The sequence below is a fragment of the Embiotoca jacksoni genome, unplaced genomic scaffold (assembly GCF_022577435.1).
Source record: "Embiotoca jacksoni isolate LCO1_2020_lvr unplaced genomic scaffold, fEmbJac1.0.p SCAF_2, whole genome shotgun sequence".
Taxonomy (NCBI): Eukaryota; Metazoa; Chordata; class Actinopteri; family Embiotocidae; genus Embiotoca; species Embiotoca jacksoni.
Genome location: NW_027185340.1, coordinates 15,638,014 through 15,653,491, shown reverse-complemented (window position 1 = coordinate 15,653,491; position 15,478 = coordinate 15,638,014). Strand labels below are relative to the sequence as shown.

At 41.1% G+C, this 15,478-nt stretch overlaps 1 protein-coding gene across 1 annotated transcript in view; it reads right to left on the bottom strand.

Annotated features, from left to right (window-relative positions):
* pard3bb (par-3 family cell polarity regulator beta b) overlaps positions 1-15,478 on the bottom strand; it is a 198,047-nt gene that overhangs the window by 77,175 nt on the left and 105,394 nt on the right. The window contains exons 18-19 of the mRNA XM_069154755.1: positions 12,580-12,795; positions 9,826-10,054 (exon numbers count right to left, since the gene is read on the bottom strand). Of these exons, the coding sequence (XP_069010856.1) occupies positions 9,826-10,054; positions 12,580-12,795 (445 nt within the window). The remainder of the gene's footprint in view (positions 1-9,825; positions 10,055-12,579; positions 12,796-15,478) is intronic.

Genomic DNA, 15,478 nt, shown 5'->3' with positions numbered 1-15,478 from the left:
TGGTTATACTGCTGGTGAAGCTTTGGAGCCATCTACAGCTATATACCTACAACATGCATTATATGCCTACTGAACACAATATGCTACTTCACTTTGTCACTGTCTTTCCTTCCTTTCCTTCTCTCCTTCCCAGAAGCCGCGGTGTTTACCACATTTTCTCCACGTGGTCAAAGCCAGATTGAAAACTAATTACAACAAAGAAGCAACCAGCTATGGAAGATTTACCTACACTGTGCAACAAAATTAAAGGGTAAAGAATAGTGAAATATAGAGGAGAAAGATATACACAAATAACAGACACCTGCAGCTTAATTAGAGCTACTCTCTCTCTTTCTCCAAATCCTTTTTGATAAGGCGATTATTCGACTATCCTGGGAACTAACATACATAAATTTGTATACCCACACACACACACACACACACACACACACACACACACACACACAAACCTGGACGTCCACAACACATTTCAAAATTTACAAGTTCGACATTATCACTTGAGCATCGTTTCACAAGGAATATCAGAGTAAGATTAGCAGCTGATTAGCAGCCAGTTAGGATGAATACATTATTTCTTGTTGTGTCATTAGTGGGAACAGAATAATGACTCGTGAATATTCATGAGCTAACACCACTGTCTGTATGGAAAGTGTATGGCTACTCATTTGCATGTGCGAAGGATTTAATTAGAAATATATACACCCAGGTTTCTTAAAGCCTCCATCTGTGTAGGGAGAGGTAGGATGAAAAGGAAACAAACAACAACATTCAACCTTTCTAAATTTAATGTCTGACCAAGATATATTTGAGAATCTTTTTTTTTTTTTTTTACTGGTTACTGATTAAAACAAAAGGCAAAAATCAACATGAGAAGATGATTAAACTTTCACTGCCACTCTCTGAACATATTTTAAAAATGCAGTTTCATTAGGGAGAGCAGCCACAAGCAGGTACAGTATACCAACAGTAAAATACACTCCATATTTCAAAAACTTTGCTCCACAAATCATCAACACAGATGGTGACAAAGACTGCTTACTTGTTTAGCTTCAGCTTAGTTTGCCAAAGACAGGTGCTGGTTATCATAATTGACATGCACGTTTATGTCAGACATGAATTTTCAACTTGTGCTTTCCCTTACATGCTCAGGACACAAACATGGTGTGGTTTCTTTATTTTTACTAAAAGTTTTATATTTTCTGCAAACAGAATGTACTAGTGATGTCTCTCTGGACAATCACTGATGGCAGCATCATTATGCCAGTAGTCCAAACATGAATATATTTGGATGTTTTGTTGTTGACCGTATACTTCACATCTAAAATCGAACCTACACCAACAATAATCAGATTGAAATTCAAACAAACTTTATGGGCATGAATGTTATTGAATAATCATGTTTTACACGAGAAAACACAATAGATAATCATATGATAACAAACACAAAATACAGTACAGTCCAAATTATTGACCTTGCAGCAAACACCATGTAGAACAAAGAAAGTTTTACATTACTGTGTTAAACCGATCTTAACAGTAAACTACGTTCACATGTACAATGATACGGACTGCTGAGCAGAGCATTCAGAGGACTGACACTTGTGCATCTGGATAGTCCGTGTGTGGAAAACCCACTGACAAAGAATACAAAAATTAGAGCAAACATCTGTGACTCACTTCACCTATTGTTTCTATTCTGCTGCTCTTCTCTCACTCCCTCCCTCTGCCGCTCTTTGGACACGCCTCCCTTTGCTATCATTGGCAAATGGATCCCTGAGGGAGCAGGTGATTGACAAGATTGCTATGGTGACGAGCACATGCATGCACACGCAAACTCTCACACACACACACACACACACACAAACACTGATGACTGGCAGGCATGACATCAGTCAGTGACACTCCAATGACTTCCTGTCATGATGTTTGATTGGCAGAGTCCTTCCCCTGTTTCAAGCATGTGCTCTCTAATTATGAAACAATGACAGGCGATGTCTGGTCAGAAGACCGCGTTTTTGAAGTCATCTTCCATGCACAAGTTTCGCACTTTCTTTACTAAAACCTGACCAGGTCATTTAGCGCTACGTTGCTAAAAAGACAACAAAGGAGAGAAATATGCTTACTAATTAAATTTGCTATAAAATTCATGAGAAGCGTCACTTTTTCGATACGTAGTTAGAATCATCTCCCAAACTGTATCAAAATAAACCTCTGACTGTTCATTTTTTATCTATTTTTTCAGTTATTTTTTCTTTATTTATTTGTATGTTTTTGCATATTTTATGTATAATAATTAATTTACTTAATTTACTCTTTTCATCACAGACAGCAGGAAGGAAGGAAGAAAGGAAACAAAAGGAAACAATTAATTATTTAAGTCAGACCAGTGTTATGGATCATCTAGTTTATCTGTTAACTGTTGACTTGTGTCTGAATGCGTAGCTCAAGTATGGTAAGTAGTGATGGCAAATTAACATAATAATATGGACATAAAATGTAGCCGTCTTTCTGAAGGCAAAAAAAATACTGAAGGATTTGATTGTTTCATGAAATGTAGTTGGTCTAATTCTGCTGGCGAGAAGTCAGATATCATGTCCTGGTTGAATGCTAACTACATCAAAATACAGTGCATCCGGAAAGTATTCACAGCGCTTCACTTTTTCCACATTTTGTTATATTACAGCCTTATTCCAAAATGGATTAAATTAATTTTTTTCCCTCAAAATTCTACACATAGAATTCCCATAATGACAAAGTGAAATACATTTTTTTGAAATTTTTGCAAATCTATTAAAAATCTAAAATGAAAAAAATCACGTGCATAAGTATTCACAGCCTTTGCGATGACACTCAAAATTGAGCTCAGGTGCATCCTGTTTCCACTGATCATCCTTGAGATGTTACTACAACTTGATTGGAGTCCACCTGGTAAATTCAGTTGATTGGACATGATTTGGAAAGACACACACCGTCTATATAAGGTCCCACAGTTGACAGTGCATGTCAGAGCACAAACCAAGCCATGAAGTCCAAAGAATTGTCTGTAGACCTCCGAGACAGGATTGTATCAAGGCACAGATCTGGGGAAGTGTACAGAAACATTTCTGCAGCATTGAAGGTCCCAATGAGCACAGTGGCCTCCATCATCCGTAAATGGAAGAAGTTTGGAACCACCAGGACTCTTCCTAGAGTCGGCCGCCCGGCCAAACTGAGCGATCGGGGGAGAAGGGCCTTAGTCAGGGAGGTGACCGAGAACCCGATGGTCACTCTGACAGAGCTCCAGCGTTGTTCTGTGAAGAGAGGAGAACCTTCCAGAAGGACAACCATCTCTGCAGCACTCCACCAAGCAGGCCTGTATGGTTGAGTGACCAGACGGAAGCCACTCCTCAGTAAAAGGCTCATGACAGCCCACCTGGAGTTTACCAAAAGGCACCTGAAGGACTCTCAGACCATGAGAAACAAAATTCTCTGATCTGATGAAACAAGATTGAACTCTTTGGCCTGAATGCCAAGCTTCATGTCTGGAGGGAACCAGGCACCGCTCATCACCTGGCCAATACCATCTCTACGGTGAAGCATGGTGGTGGCAGCATCATGCTGTGGGGATGTTTTTCAGCAGCAGGAACTGGGAGACCAGTCAGGATGGAGGGAAAGATGAATGCAGCAATGTACAGAGACATCCTTGATGAAAACCTGCTCCAGAGCGCTCTGGACCTCAGACTGGGGCGAAGGTTTATCTTCCAACAGGACAACGACCCGAAGCACACAGCCAAGATAACAAAGGAATGGTTTCGGGACAACTCTGTGAATGTCTTTGAGAGGCCCAGGCAGAGCCCAGACTTGAACCCGATTGAACATCTCTGGAGAGATCTGAAAATGACTGTGCAACGCTCCCCATCCAACCTGATGGAGCTTGAGAGGTCCTGCAAAGAAGAATGGGAGAAACTGCCCAAAAATAGGTGCCAAGCTTATAGCATCATACTCAAAAATACTTGAGGCTGTAATTTCTGCCAAAGCTGCTTCAACAAAGTATTGAGCAAAGGCTGTGAATACTTATGTACGTGTTATATTTCCGTTCTTTATTTTTAATAGATTTGCAAAAATGTTAAACAAACTATTTTCACTTTGTCATTATGGGATATTGCGTGTAGAATTTTGAGGAAAAAAATGAATTTAATCCATTTTGGAATAAGGCTGTAACATAACAAAATGTGTAAAAAGTGAAGCGCTGTGAATACTTTCCGGATGCACTGTATGTCAGTGTGCTGCCGGCTATTTAAGTGCTGCGGCTGTGACAGCACAAACTCTCACAGGCACAAGTCATAAGGCAACTTTTACAACCCCAAAGATATGCAGATTTATTTGGATTTAATGCAGAGCTCCCAACAATCAGAAAAAAAACTTCTGAAAATAATAGAGACGGCAACATCAAAGTAGGTCCATTTTCTACCATCAGCCTTTTCATCTACACACCAAACTTCCACACTCAAACACACATAAGCATACGGTATGTAGACTGGAGCTAATAGGCCTGGCATGAATCTCTGCCATTACAAGGCCCACAATGGAGCTAGTCAGTCCTAATGGGCCCCACCGTGGTGATGGACTAATGGTGCCAATGATGGAGCACTTTAAGTTTTACAGAGGTGTAGCATTATAACATGCTGGAGAGAGCACAGAGAGAGAGAGAGGAGAGTAAGAAGGGGAAAAATGGGACAAAATGGGGGAAAGTGTCATTACATGTATTAATTACAATAGAGCTTTCGCACCATTCGGTGCTCGGGCCCTAATAAGAAGTACAAATTAGAAGAAGAAAAAAAGAGCACACTCGAGGCTCAAAGACTGCATCCTTAATTATGTGGCTTTTTGAGTTGTATGATTCGCTGCGGTTGATGCCTTCTGGACAACAATTTTGGTTTGAATACAGTAGAGTAACACACAGATATGCGCACACACACACACACACACACACACACACACACACACACACACACACACACACAACACAGAGCATGAGAGCTGGATGTAAGTACAGCAGTGCATGATTACAAGCCAGCAGGCAACCAAGCATTCATTATCATAGATTCTCATAAATTCACACTGCTATCAAATTGAAAATGAACAGCGTGCGCACACACTTTGTGCAACACACATCAACAATCACGTAAACATGATGCACTGGCGGCAGCAGCAGTGCCCGTCCCCCTCTCGTTCTGGTAGACCTTGTCCTTTCCCAGTTACAGCTAATAGATTGCCATATTTTCATTTGCACTGACAGTCGCTCTCCCTCCCTCACTGACACGCACGCACGCACGCACGCACACACACGATAGAACAGATCGAGAACCATACTCTAAACCCGTGTTAAATATGTGCGTAGAGCACTAATATATGGTGGTATGAACAGTATGTGTACATTTTACGTGATCTGAGGGGTTTTGGGAATTGTTTGAATGTGGGCCTTAACAGTCGGCTCGAAAACAGAGGAGCGATACACGCTTCAGAGAAAAAGAAAGGGTCACACAACTGCAGACGGTGCACACAAACACACACACGCTCTCTGGCGGATTCACAGTAACCCCATGCCAACTATATGACAACCATCTGACTGTGTGACCAATCATGTTTTATCACTGCATGAATATTCATGATGGTAGGACGGTTACGGTGCACTGACACACACACACACACACACACACACACACACACACACACACACACACACGCACACACGCACAAACAGATGACTGGCATATCTGATTGGCAGGTGGCAGCAGTTCGGATGACGGAGCCAGCTGTCCACTTTAAAGGGCTTTTTCAACAAACATTTAGAGTTACTGACGTTAATGCCTGTGTCAACAATGAAAACGGAACAGGTCAATAATTACAACAACTCTCTACATGCCATTGTAATATGACCCTTTTGGAAAATGGAAGTTTACAAGTGTGAAAACCAGCGAGGAGAGTAATTTAGTACAGGAAAAATAGAGCAGTAATACCAGTATGTGCCTTTGCAATTGGTGCATGAATGGAAAAAACAATGTAGCAGTTGGTAACTTCTGTTTCAAATGTAAAGAACCAACCAATGATAAGAACAGAGACCTTGGAGTAAGGCTAAGTATCCTATACTGTCTCTCCTGCAGACCATTAGGCCAATGAAAGGTGCCCTTAGATGAATATGACAAATCAGCAGTTCGGCCTGGATTGAACTGTACTGAATAGCACCAATTTGCCTTCTCAGTCTACCACCATTACATGCAATCAAATGCAGATAGAGAGCAGGAGCTGGAGGGAGCAGACGGGGAAGAAAAATTGGAATGATGCAAAGATTAGGGGGGTAGAGATGGAGGGAGACAGACAGCGAGAGAGAGGGGAGAGAGATGTTACAGGAATAGAGGAGAAAAGGTAGAGATTATCACTGGGCTCTAATCAAGACCCTCTTATGGTGATGAGCAACGAGGTGCGGAGGAAAGGTCTAAAAATATCTTTGGGTGTATTATATGGACTCTTAAAGCACTCATGGCAAGATGTGATGGGGGACCTGGTAGTTAGATGAAAGGATGAATGGAGAGACGGGTGCATAGAGGGAAGGCTTAGATTAAACTAGATAAACTGGTTCTCTGGAGTGCTCCGTAGAGGCTGTCCAACCCGTAATCAAGCAGAGTGGTGGCTGGGCGGGAGGGGAGATGGATGAACACACAAAGAAGGTATTGTCGTAACCTTCCCTGAACTCTGAAGCACTTAAAACATTGCTAAGACTGTAAGACAAAAGTAATGGAGTGGAGGAGGTGAATAGAAAGAGATCTTTAGGTGTATCATGAAGTAGATATGTAACATAAAAAGAGCAGTAAAGGACTGTGAGACAGACAAGAGCATGAGTTATGGACATTTTGAGGTGTGAATATATATGTAGTCATAAGTATGTAATAGGTATTTATTGCATTGTGCCACCAATTTCTTATACAAATCACATAAGATTTAGACCTGATCGTATTTACCGCTCACAGAGTCTCAATCTGTATGCCATTTTGTCAAAATTGTGACAAGAACTTAATTGTTGCTATAGAGGAGGAATTTAATCAAATTAAATTCAAATTTATATTTGCAAATTAAGAGAATGAGCGGAATATTTGATTATTTTACAGAATCATGAAGAGAAAGAAAGAGGAAATTGGTTTCATGATCATTATGAATGAATGACGGTCACTACAGACTGGCAATTATTTTGGTAACTTCAACAGATTTGCTTACAACAGCATCAGTAAAATATCAGCTGTATCGACACCATCTCCACCACCCAAATGCTCCACTCAATGCAACAGGTAATATTGGCTTACAGAGATTGACATACTATATTTTTTTTGTTCAGCCTATTCTATCATCCCATCTCAAGGTTAGACACTCCTTTTAAATACACATAAATGGGCTTATAAATTGGCTGAATCATACTTAAAAGTATCATTGTACAAGTAATGGACTCAACTCAGGTCAAGTTAAACTGCAGCCAAAGCAAATGTTTTGAAATTGAGTTAAATCACGATCTTGCAATCCAATTCAGTTCAATTTCATCTTATTATATTCAAATAGCAACACATCACAACATAAATCTCAGGGCACTTAACACAGTGAAGTCCTGACAGCATTACGAGGATGAACCCAACAATTCAACAATCCCCACATGAGCCACAGCCTGAAGGAAAAACTCCCCTTAAACAGGAACAAAACCAGACGCAGAGGTAGGGCGTCATCTGCCTCGACTGGTTGGGGTGAGGGGAGAGCGGAGAAAGGAAATAACAGAATAGATATGCAAGAGACAACAGTGGGTATGGTGATGTGGCCAGTAACTGCAATGGTATTTTATTTGTGGAGATTGAAGCATCAATAGATTGAAATTGAAATCTCAACATCAAAGTCTCTTTTGTGAAAAGTAAAATACCGAGAATAAATCAAAGTTCTTGCTATGGAAACATTCCACTATGTTTACCACTTATGGAACACAGCTGTCAATGAGAAATATTACTGGCAAGGTATTTGAAGGCCTTTTAAAATGCAGGTGAAGCAACCCTTGATCCAGTCTTCTGAATTAACTGTAATGCTTTTCCATGTTGCAAGGACGCTGTCATTTAAGGATTGGAGAATTGCAATAAAAAGCTAAATTTAAAAAGGAAAAGAAAAGACTCCAACGGTCAGAAAAGGTCACTGACGCTCAACTAAATTGTTTTCAAGCAACCCAAAGTTGAATTTTGAGCAGTGATGGATTGAAGTGGTTAAACACGGAGACAGGTGGGTAAACATTTACTGTAGGCAGAACTACAGCTGGCTGTAAAGAAAGAACACACTGTACGGTACACACTGCATACCTGCATTCAATAATCCTCACATCTGTTCATCTGCTTCTCTTTTTGTGAACAAAACTGATTTGAAGTAATTATGAACAGACTTTGGGTATAAAGCGCCATTTAATCAGTAAACCGCATAACGAAGACATCATTTCAACATCATAAAGGAGAATGTATCCACTCATGACTAAATACTGCAGGTATGAGAGAGTGAAAGCATTCTGTAATGAGACTGAGGAAAACAAGGTGGAAAAGAGATGAAAAAAAGGTGGTGACTTTCAAAGAAAGAGCATTAAACCAATTAAATTAGGGAAAATGAGTGCATATTAGTCTAATTGCCTAATATTTCACATTTAATAACAGGCACTTTTGAGATATAATTATTGTGATAAAAAGGGACTTCGAAATCTGGAAGTGTTTTTCTCTATTCTGGTTCACAGACTGCTTTTTGTAAGTGTATGTTTGAAAGGCAGCGGCTGTATTTTGTAGATCAAATTGCATTGCAAGTGTTTTTCTTAAGATCTCTATCTATGCAATGATCGTGTGAAATACCACTTCACATACAACCATGGTGAAAAAAAATAAAAATTATATTAGGTAGCAATTAAGGTAGAAAGTACAAATTCCTCATTGAAACACTTTGCCCCATTCATGCAGGCAGCTTTTGCATTCACACCGGACGATATAGTGTTAAAGTTAATCACATGAAACAGTTCTGACAGATAATTCTAAAGGAAATTGGGGCACCGATCTTTGAGTAGTCGTCGTGTGCCTGGGAGCATGAAACGGAGTTTTAAAGGACATCAAAAAAGAGCTCAGTGTTAGTAGTATGAATGCATGAGGTGAGCAGAGATTGTGCTGAACTAGGTACCGCTACAGACAGAAAAATGCAAATTTACGTGTGGAAGACAAACTCCATAGACGTGAATTTCAGACATTAAGCAGAGACAGGATTGGAGTCAAATGGACTCTGTGTTGCAGTGACCCAAAGTGACCTGATGTTACGTTGTAAACAGAGTAAGGCTTTTGGACAGTGACATCTTTCCAGGCTTCCAATGACCCACGTTCAAATAGCCTCAACCTTTCGCAAGTGTCTATGATTTCACTTGCTAAATTTAGTCCTTCTAATAAGTGTCCTGGTGGTCATTGCAGAAAACTGTTGATACGATTTGAAGGCTTATAAAAGGCTTGATACCCGCAACGGGATGCAATAGTTGGTGTTCTCCCCACCACTTGGACCCTGCACTCCTTATTTCTAAAGATACTGACTCCAGACTGAAAAGATGGTGCCAAGCTCAAGATGCAACACGGACTCAACCAGCTTCACTGCAAACCGGTGGTTGCAGTCCCACCACAGCTGTACGGCTCAGTACAGCTCTGCCCAGCTCTAAGGCTGGAGTGGAAATTCATCACATCCTGACTTGACTCGGTACAGTGTGACTAAAGCAAACCAAACCCCGGCAAATGGAAGAACCCCTTCACTCACCTCAGCAGGCCAAAGCCGATTTTCTTGCTCTTCTTTTCCGTCTCCTCAGGCTCCTCCGTTTTCTTTTTCTCTTTCTCTTTTCCTTTCCACTTGTTCTTTTCCTTCTTCTTTGTTTTTGGTTTCTTTTTCTTGTCTTTTTTGCCTTTCTCCTCTGTATGATCACCAACTCCTTGGCGGGATGAACTACTTGCAGGGGTGTCCCGGCCTGAACTTGGCTCAGAACCATCATCTAGAGGGAATGAAAGAAGAAGACAAATGTGGGGATTAGAGTGAGTGGGGGAGGAACAATTTTTTTTATAGCGGAGTAAAAGTAGTCAAATAAATAAACTACATTGGGTTACTTTTAAGTTCATGAGTTTGTTAGATTTAAATCAATAAAACTAGGGAATCAACATAAGATGACTGATGGAAACCCTGACGTTATGTCAAAGGAATAAACTCGTTGGAATGCTGAACCTGTTGATGAAAAATCAAACACTATTAACAAAACCTCACTGCATTACATACCAATGTACATTTTCACAATAACAGCCCAAATACAAACTGGCATACATTGTTCAGATTTCTCTACACATCCACAGCATATTTATCAACCTTACAATGAATTAATTAACTCTAAGAAATGAAAAAACACGAAAATGTTCAAAGAGTAAACCGTCATGCCTCGTTACTTCTTTGACAGACTGGAGGCCTGGCCTTGAATAACAATGATCACACACACACACACACACACACACACACACACACACAGAAGTACAGACAACCTGACAGATTTTTATAAGATAACCAAACCAAATTACTTTGATTGAAATTAATTTTCACATCAACCTTAATTATGAAGACTTTTTTATGAAGACAAGCAAGATGTGTGTGTGTGTGCGTGCGTGCGTTAGACTTTCCGCAGATCCAAGGCATCATGCTTGTACTGATCCTTGTTCACCCTCCCATTAAAAGTAAAAACCTCAAAAAGTCAGGAAAACCCTGACATTATCATTTCATAAAAGCACAATGGATTGAACCGACATTAATAATGCTTGCTAGAAAGCATGTCAGTTTGGTGTGCTTATTCTAGAGACGTATTACTTTTAAGACACATGACATACTGTGAAGCCAATCAATGGACTATTTCCGTTATAATACCAAACAAAAAGAAAAGAAAGAGATAAAAATGAAATAGAAGTGAAGGAAGAACTATTCGCTGTAATGCATCCCAGATGAAATAAGCCCTCGAACGCGGTGACTCAAAGCCCGTGTTGCACAGTCATCTTGACAAATGAATTCACTGGAAACTGTGAAGCACTGTGGTATTAGCTGGATTCAGCTCATGATCCCACACAAGGCGTCAGCTCCACGCGAAAAAAGGCACTTCTTGCATTTAGAGCGTCAGAATATGACCCGTGTTTTTCTTTCTAACAGTCTGTAGGTTAAACTGCTAATCCACCGTAAAAAACGGACATGCAGCCGTTGATAAGCAGTTATATTTGACACTGGCATGATTTAAGTCCAAGCTAAAGTGTAAAACACAGACCAATAGAGGCCCAGTGAAGACGAATGAGAGACAGATATTTAGTGCACTTCAGAGAACTGTTCTCTGTCAATTAACAGCAGCTCTGAAAGTGTTGAGCATTTCGAAATATGGTGACAGATGCGGCCACTGCGTGTGTGTGTGTGTGTGGCGTTGACATGCCCTATTAGTCCTATCCTGTGTGAGTGTAGTGATCTGAAACAGCCTGACTCATTACTCTGGTGGTGACTGATAAGAGTTTGCTGCTAATAACACAGCTGGGAATTGAATATGTGTTGATATTTTGAGGCATGAGGTACTTGTTGCAAAGCCCTTGTCTCACTTTGGAGAAGAAATGGTGATTGGGGGACACCTTGCACAAGGAAGTAAGCCGAGTACACATCAATCAGTGTGTTAAAAAAAATCCATTTAAAGGCGACGAAGATATATGTCAGTGATTAAATATGAGATTCACTGATAGAAATCTTTGTCATTTTGGAAATAGTAACATATGGAGCTTAGATGGAAGGAAAACCGTGAGTGAGATGCATCGATATCTTGTTGGGATAGTCCTGTCATAATAAACTCTTCTCTATCAGTCATGTCAGAGCAGCTTTTTGTATTGACTGCAAAGTGAAAAACAGCTGCTGTGACATCAATTATTTGAGTGCAACTAAAGAAGAAACATACTTACAAGGTTAGGCTTGATTTGCTGCTGACTTATGGTACAATTAGCCTGATTCCACCCAAATACTGCTCACAACTCCTGGTTTTTTTTGCAGTGATTGTACTCTGAATGAAGGTTCACTTAGCCACTCTGAAGGCCGGACCAATCAGTGACCAGTGGGGGTTTCCATGGGCAACGACACTGAAGTCGTGCATCTGTTTCAAAATCTAGTTCAACAATGGCAGCGGTGGCAGAGCAAGAACAATCTTTAAAATTTAAAACTATACATCTATATGTACATTTTATGGCGGACAAAGATGATTGGTTAAAAGCTGCTCCAATAGTTTAAAAATTAACCTGAGGTCTACGCCCACTAGGACGCTCTAATGGAGCATGCTCACACCCTATCTACTCACAACGGTAATTTAAGTCTGGTAATAACAGGATACTTTACAACCGCGGTCACAATAAATTAAACACAATACATTTTATTTTCTGGACTAAAGTTTTGTGTCTGTTCTCTGAAGCAAATACCACACATACCACAAAAACAGGACACCGAGTCCTTCTTCATCTCACTTACCATCATCATCTTCAACTGGCCCATCATAGGATTTATCAATAGCTGCTCGGAAGCTCTCGTTGCAGCCTCTTCCCCTGACCATATTTGGGCGAGGACGGTGGAATGGGAGAAGTTCGTTTTTTCTGTTCACCTCCGACATGGCCGTCTGGAGACTCTCCAACGAGCTGGACTTCTTCAGGCCGAGGGTCGGGCCGAGTTCCACAGGAGGTGATGAAACTGGGGGGAGGGGGGGGGGCAGAAATGGGTCGTTATAAGGCCACTAAAGTAGATATGAATGTGTTCAAAAAAGAAATTCTGCTGCTATAAAAACAAATAACCTGAATACAGAGTGTACTAGGAAATGGTGGGTTTCATCCAGGTCTGATTTGGCAATCAAATAGGTTTATCCCTGCTCTGATTGGGTTAAAAAAAAGCCTGCAGAGACATTGACTGGGAGCCAGAAAGACAGGACATGGCTGAACTCTGGACAGCAGAGAAAAAAACAACAACAGTGATGCGGTTAACTATGCAGTCGTTGAGTTTGTGATGGATGTGAAGTCTGTTTCACTGTTACTAGTCCTCCATCCATCATCACAAGTACACTATGAGAGATATTACAGAGGGGGAGAGGGATCTCGCAGAAAGACTGATGATGCGACAGAGCAATACCAGAAGTATTCATGGGAGGGTAAGACAAGGATCTGACATGTTGTGAGGCTTCACATTTTCCTATGTGTAGTTTACAAGTAGTGAAAAGAGCCAGCTTTGCGTGCTCTGCATTAAGCAGACTACCTAGCAATTGTTGCTATCCCGCATCACAAACCCGGCCCATTGCTTAATGGCATGCTGACTGCTGAAGTTGGATCAAATTCAAGCCCGGAGCCCCACAGTGATTTTTTTTTTCTTTTTTTTTCCCACCACTTGGGAGGATTGCTGTTTGTAAAATAAAAGAGGGAGAGAAGGTAATGTGCTTGTCACTGTGCGCCACCTAAAACAGAGGAGACACTGATGGTGGGCAAGAAGGGGGGAAATACGGGCGGGAGGAACGACGACGGGGAGAGAGCAAATTAAGTTTCCTCCGGGGAATGTCACCAGGGAAAACCTTGGTGGCAGAGAGGAGGACGGAGAAAAATGAGGAGGAAAGGAGGAAGGCAGGGCTTCCTGCCAGCTCAAAATACTGGTAATCCTTACGCACATACACACACACAGTTTGGATTCCTTGCTGGCTGTGGCTTGTCGATATGATGCCACTGTGATTCATGATAGCTAAACTTGCATCACTTTAGCTAATGATTCCCTGTACACACTGCAGCTCTTTGCGTGTGTGTGTGTGTGTGCGTGCGTGTGTGTGCGTGTGTGTGTGTGTGTGTGTGTGTGTGTGTGTGTGTGTGTGTGTGTGTGTGTTTTCTCAGAGCAAAGGAGATGAGAGGGCTGATGTGACTTCCACATCTATTTAAACAACCATTAACCAAACACACACAAACACACAAAGAGCAATAAAGCAAAATGAATGTATGCACATGCAAAATGGAAGTCGGCTGCTGGGAGAGGAGACAAAAGCCACAACATGCGAGACTCTCGTCTATAAACACAGTTCACATGAAATTCAGATGCATCTCTATTAAATATCAAAGTGCTGTGTGATTAATTCAAACCGAATCAACCCAGGAAGGAGACTGTAGCTTTTTGATACAGCTGCACAGATACAGACGATAACAAAAGGCTTCTTTGGAGAAGCAGGATGTACAAGAAGATGGAAGAGTTTTATTTGACGGTATGTTTTTATACACAGGATCTGGACTTCTGCAGTAAACCCATCCATGAGCAGTGAACACACACACATCCAGAGCAGTGAGCAGCTACAGCGCTCAGGGAGCAGTTAGGGGTTAGGTACCTTGCTCAACGGCTCTGCAGCCACGGATGTTTTTCTTAGTCGGTCAAAGGAAAATCAGGCCAGTATGAAATAGTGGTTACCCCAGATACTGTAATACACTACTGTTCAGTGGGGGAGGGGGCGGGGGGAGGGGGTGGGGTGCCATATTGCACTTAAATCACAAACATCAAACAGTCCAGTCCACCCCAACCTCCCACTGCAAGAAAAAAAAAAAAAAAAGATATTCAAGCAACATACTCACATTCAAGCCCGCTATCTAGCAAAGCCTCCATAGTTTTCAAACAGACTGGCAGTGTTACAGCTATACCACAGCAATGCATTGTGTACTATCACTTTTAAACCAAAAAAAAAAAAAAGTTAGATTGTTTATGAATTTCAGCACGACTGACTATGTTTATAGTTCGCGTCATTGCTCGGCGTTTAAGCCATACTGAACTTTCAAATATTTTTTGCAGTGAGTTACTCCGGCCCTTTTCTTCTTGCTCAGCCTTTACATGTGTCACAGGCCGCGATGTGCACAGTTGTACCATTTGAATGGAAGCGTCAAGATCTGTTATGAGCATTTATAATAAACTCCATTATTTCCAGAAGCTTTGACTGTGGACCTTTGGCTACGAGCCTGGGACAAACTGTAGTGAAAACGTATTTTAGCTCCAAATTGAGTCTCCAATCCAAGAAAAAATACGAAACAATTTCTAAACAGACAAAACTGCAAGCAAAGGGAAGTCCGTAATTATCGGGCTGAGAGCTGGTGTGTGATGTTCAGAAAGGTCTCGTCCACCCATTTCAATAGATAATTCCCAGTTTAAAAACTCTTAAGTAGAGTGGATTAGAGCTGCCAGTAACATCTGAACCACGCCACTAATTCCATGAATAAACTGAACATGAATTGTGTAATCAGAGGCTCCTCAAGTCAATATGTTTTCAGTTGCTAACCATGTTCTTCAAACACAAGAGGCCTTCAAGTTAAACCAGCGTCAGACATTTTTACTGAAGTTACAATACATTTATAATCCAGCACACATG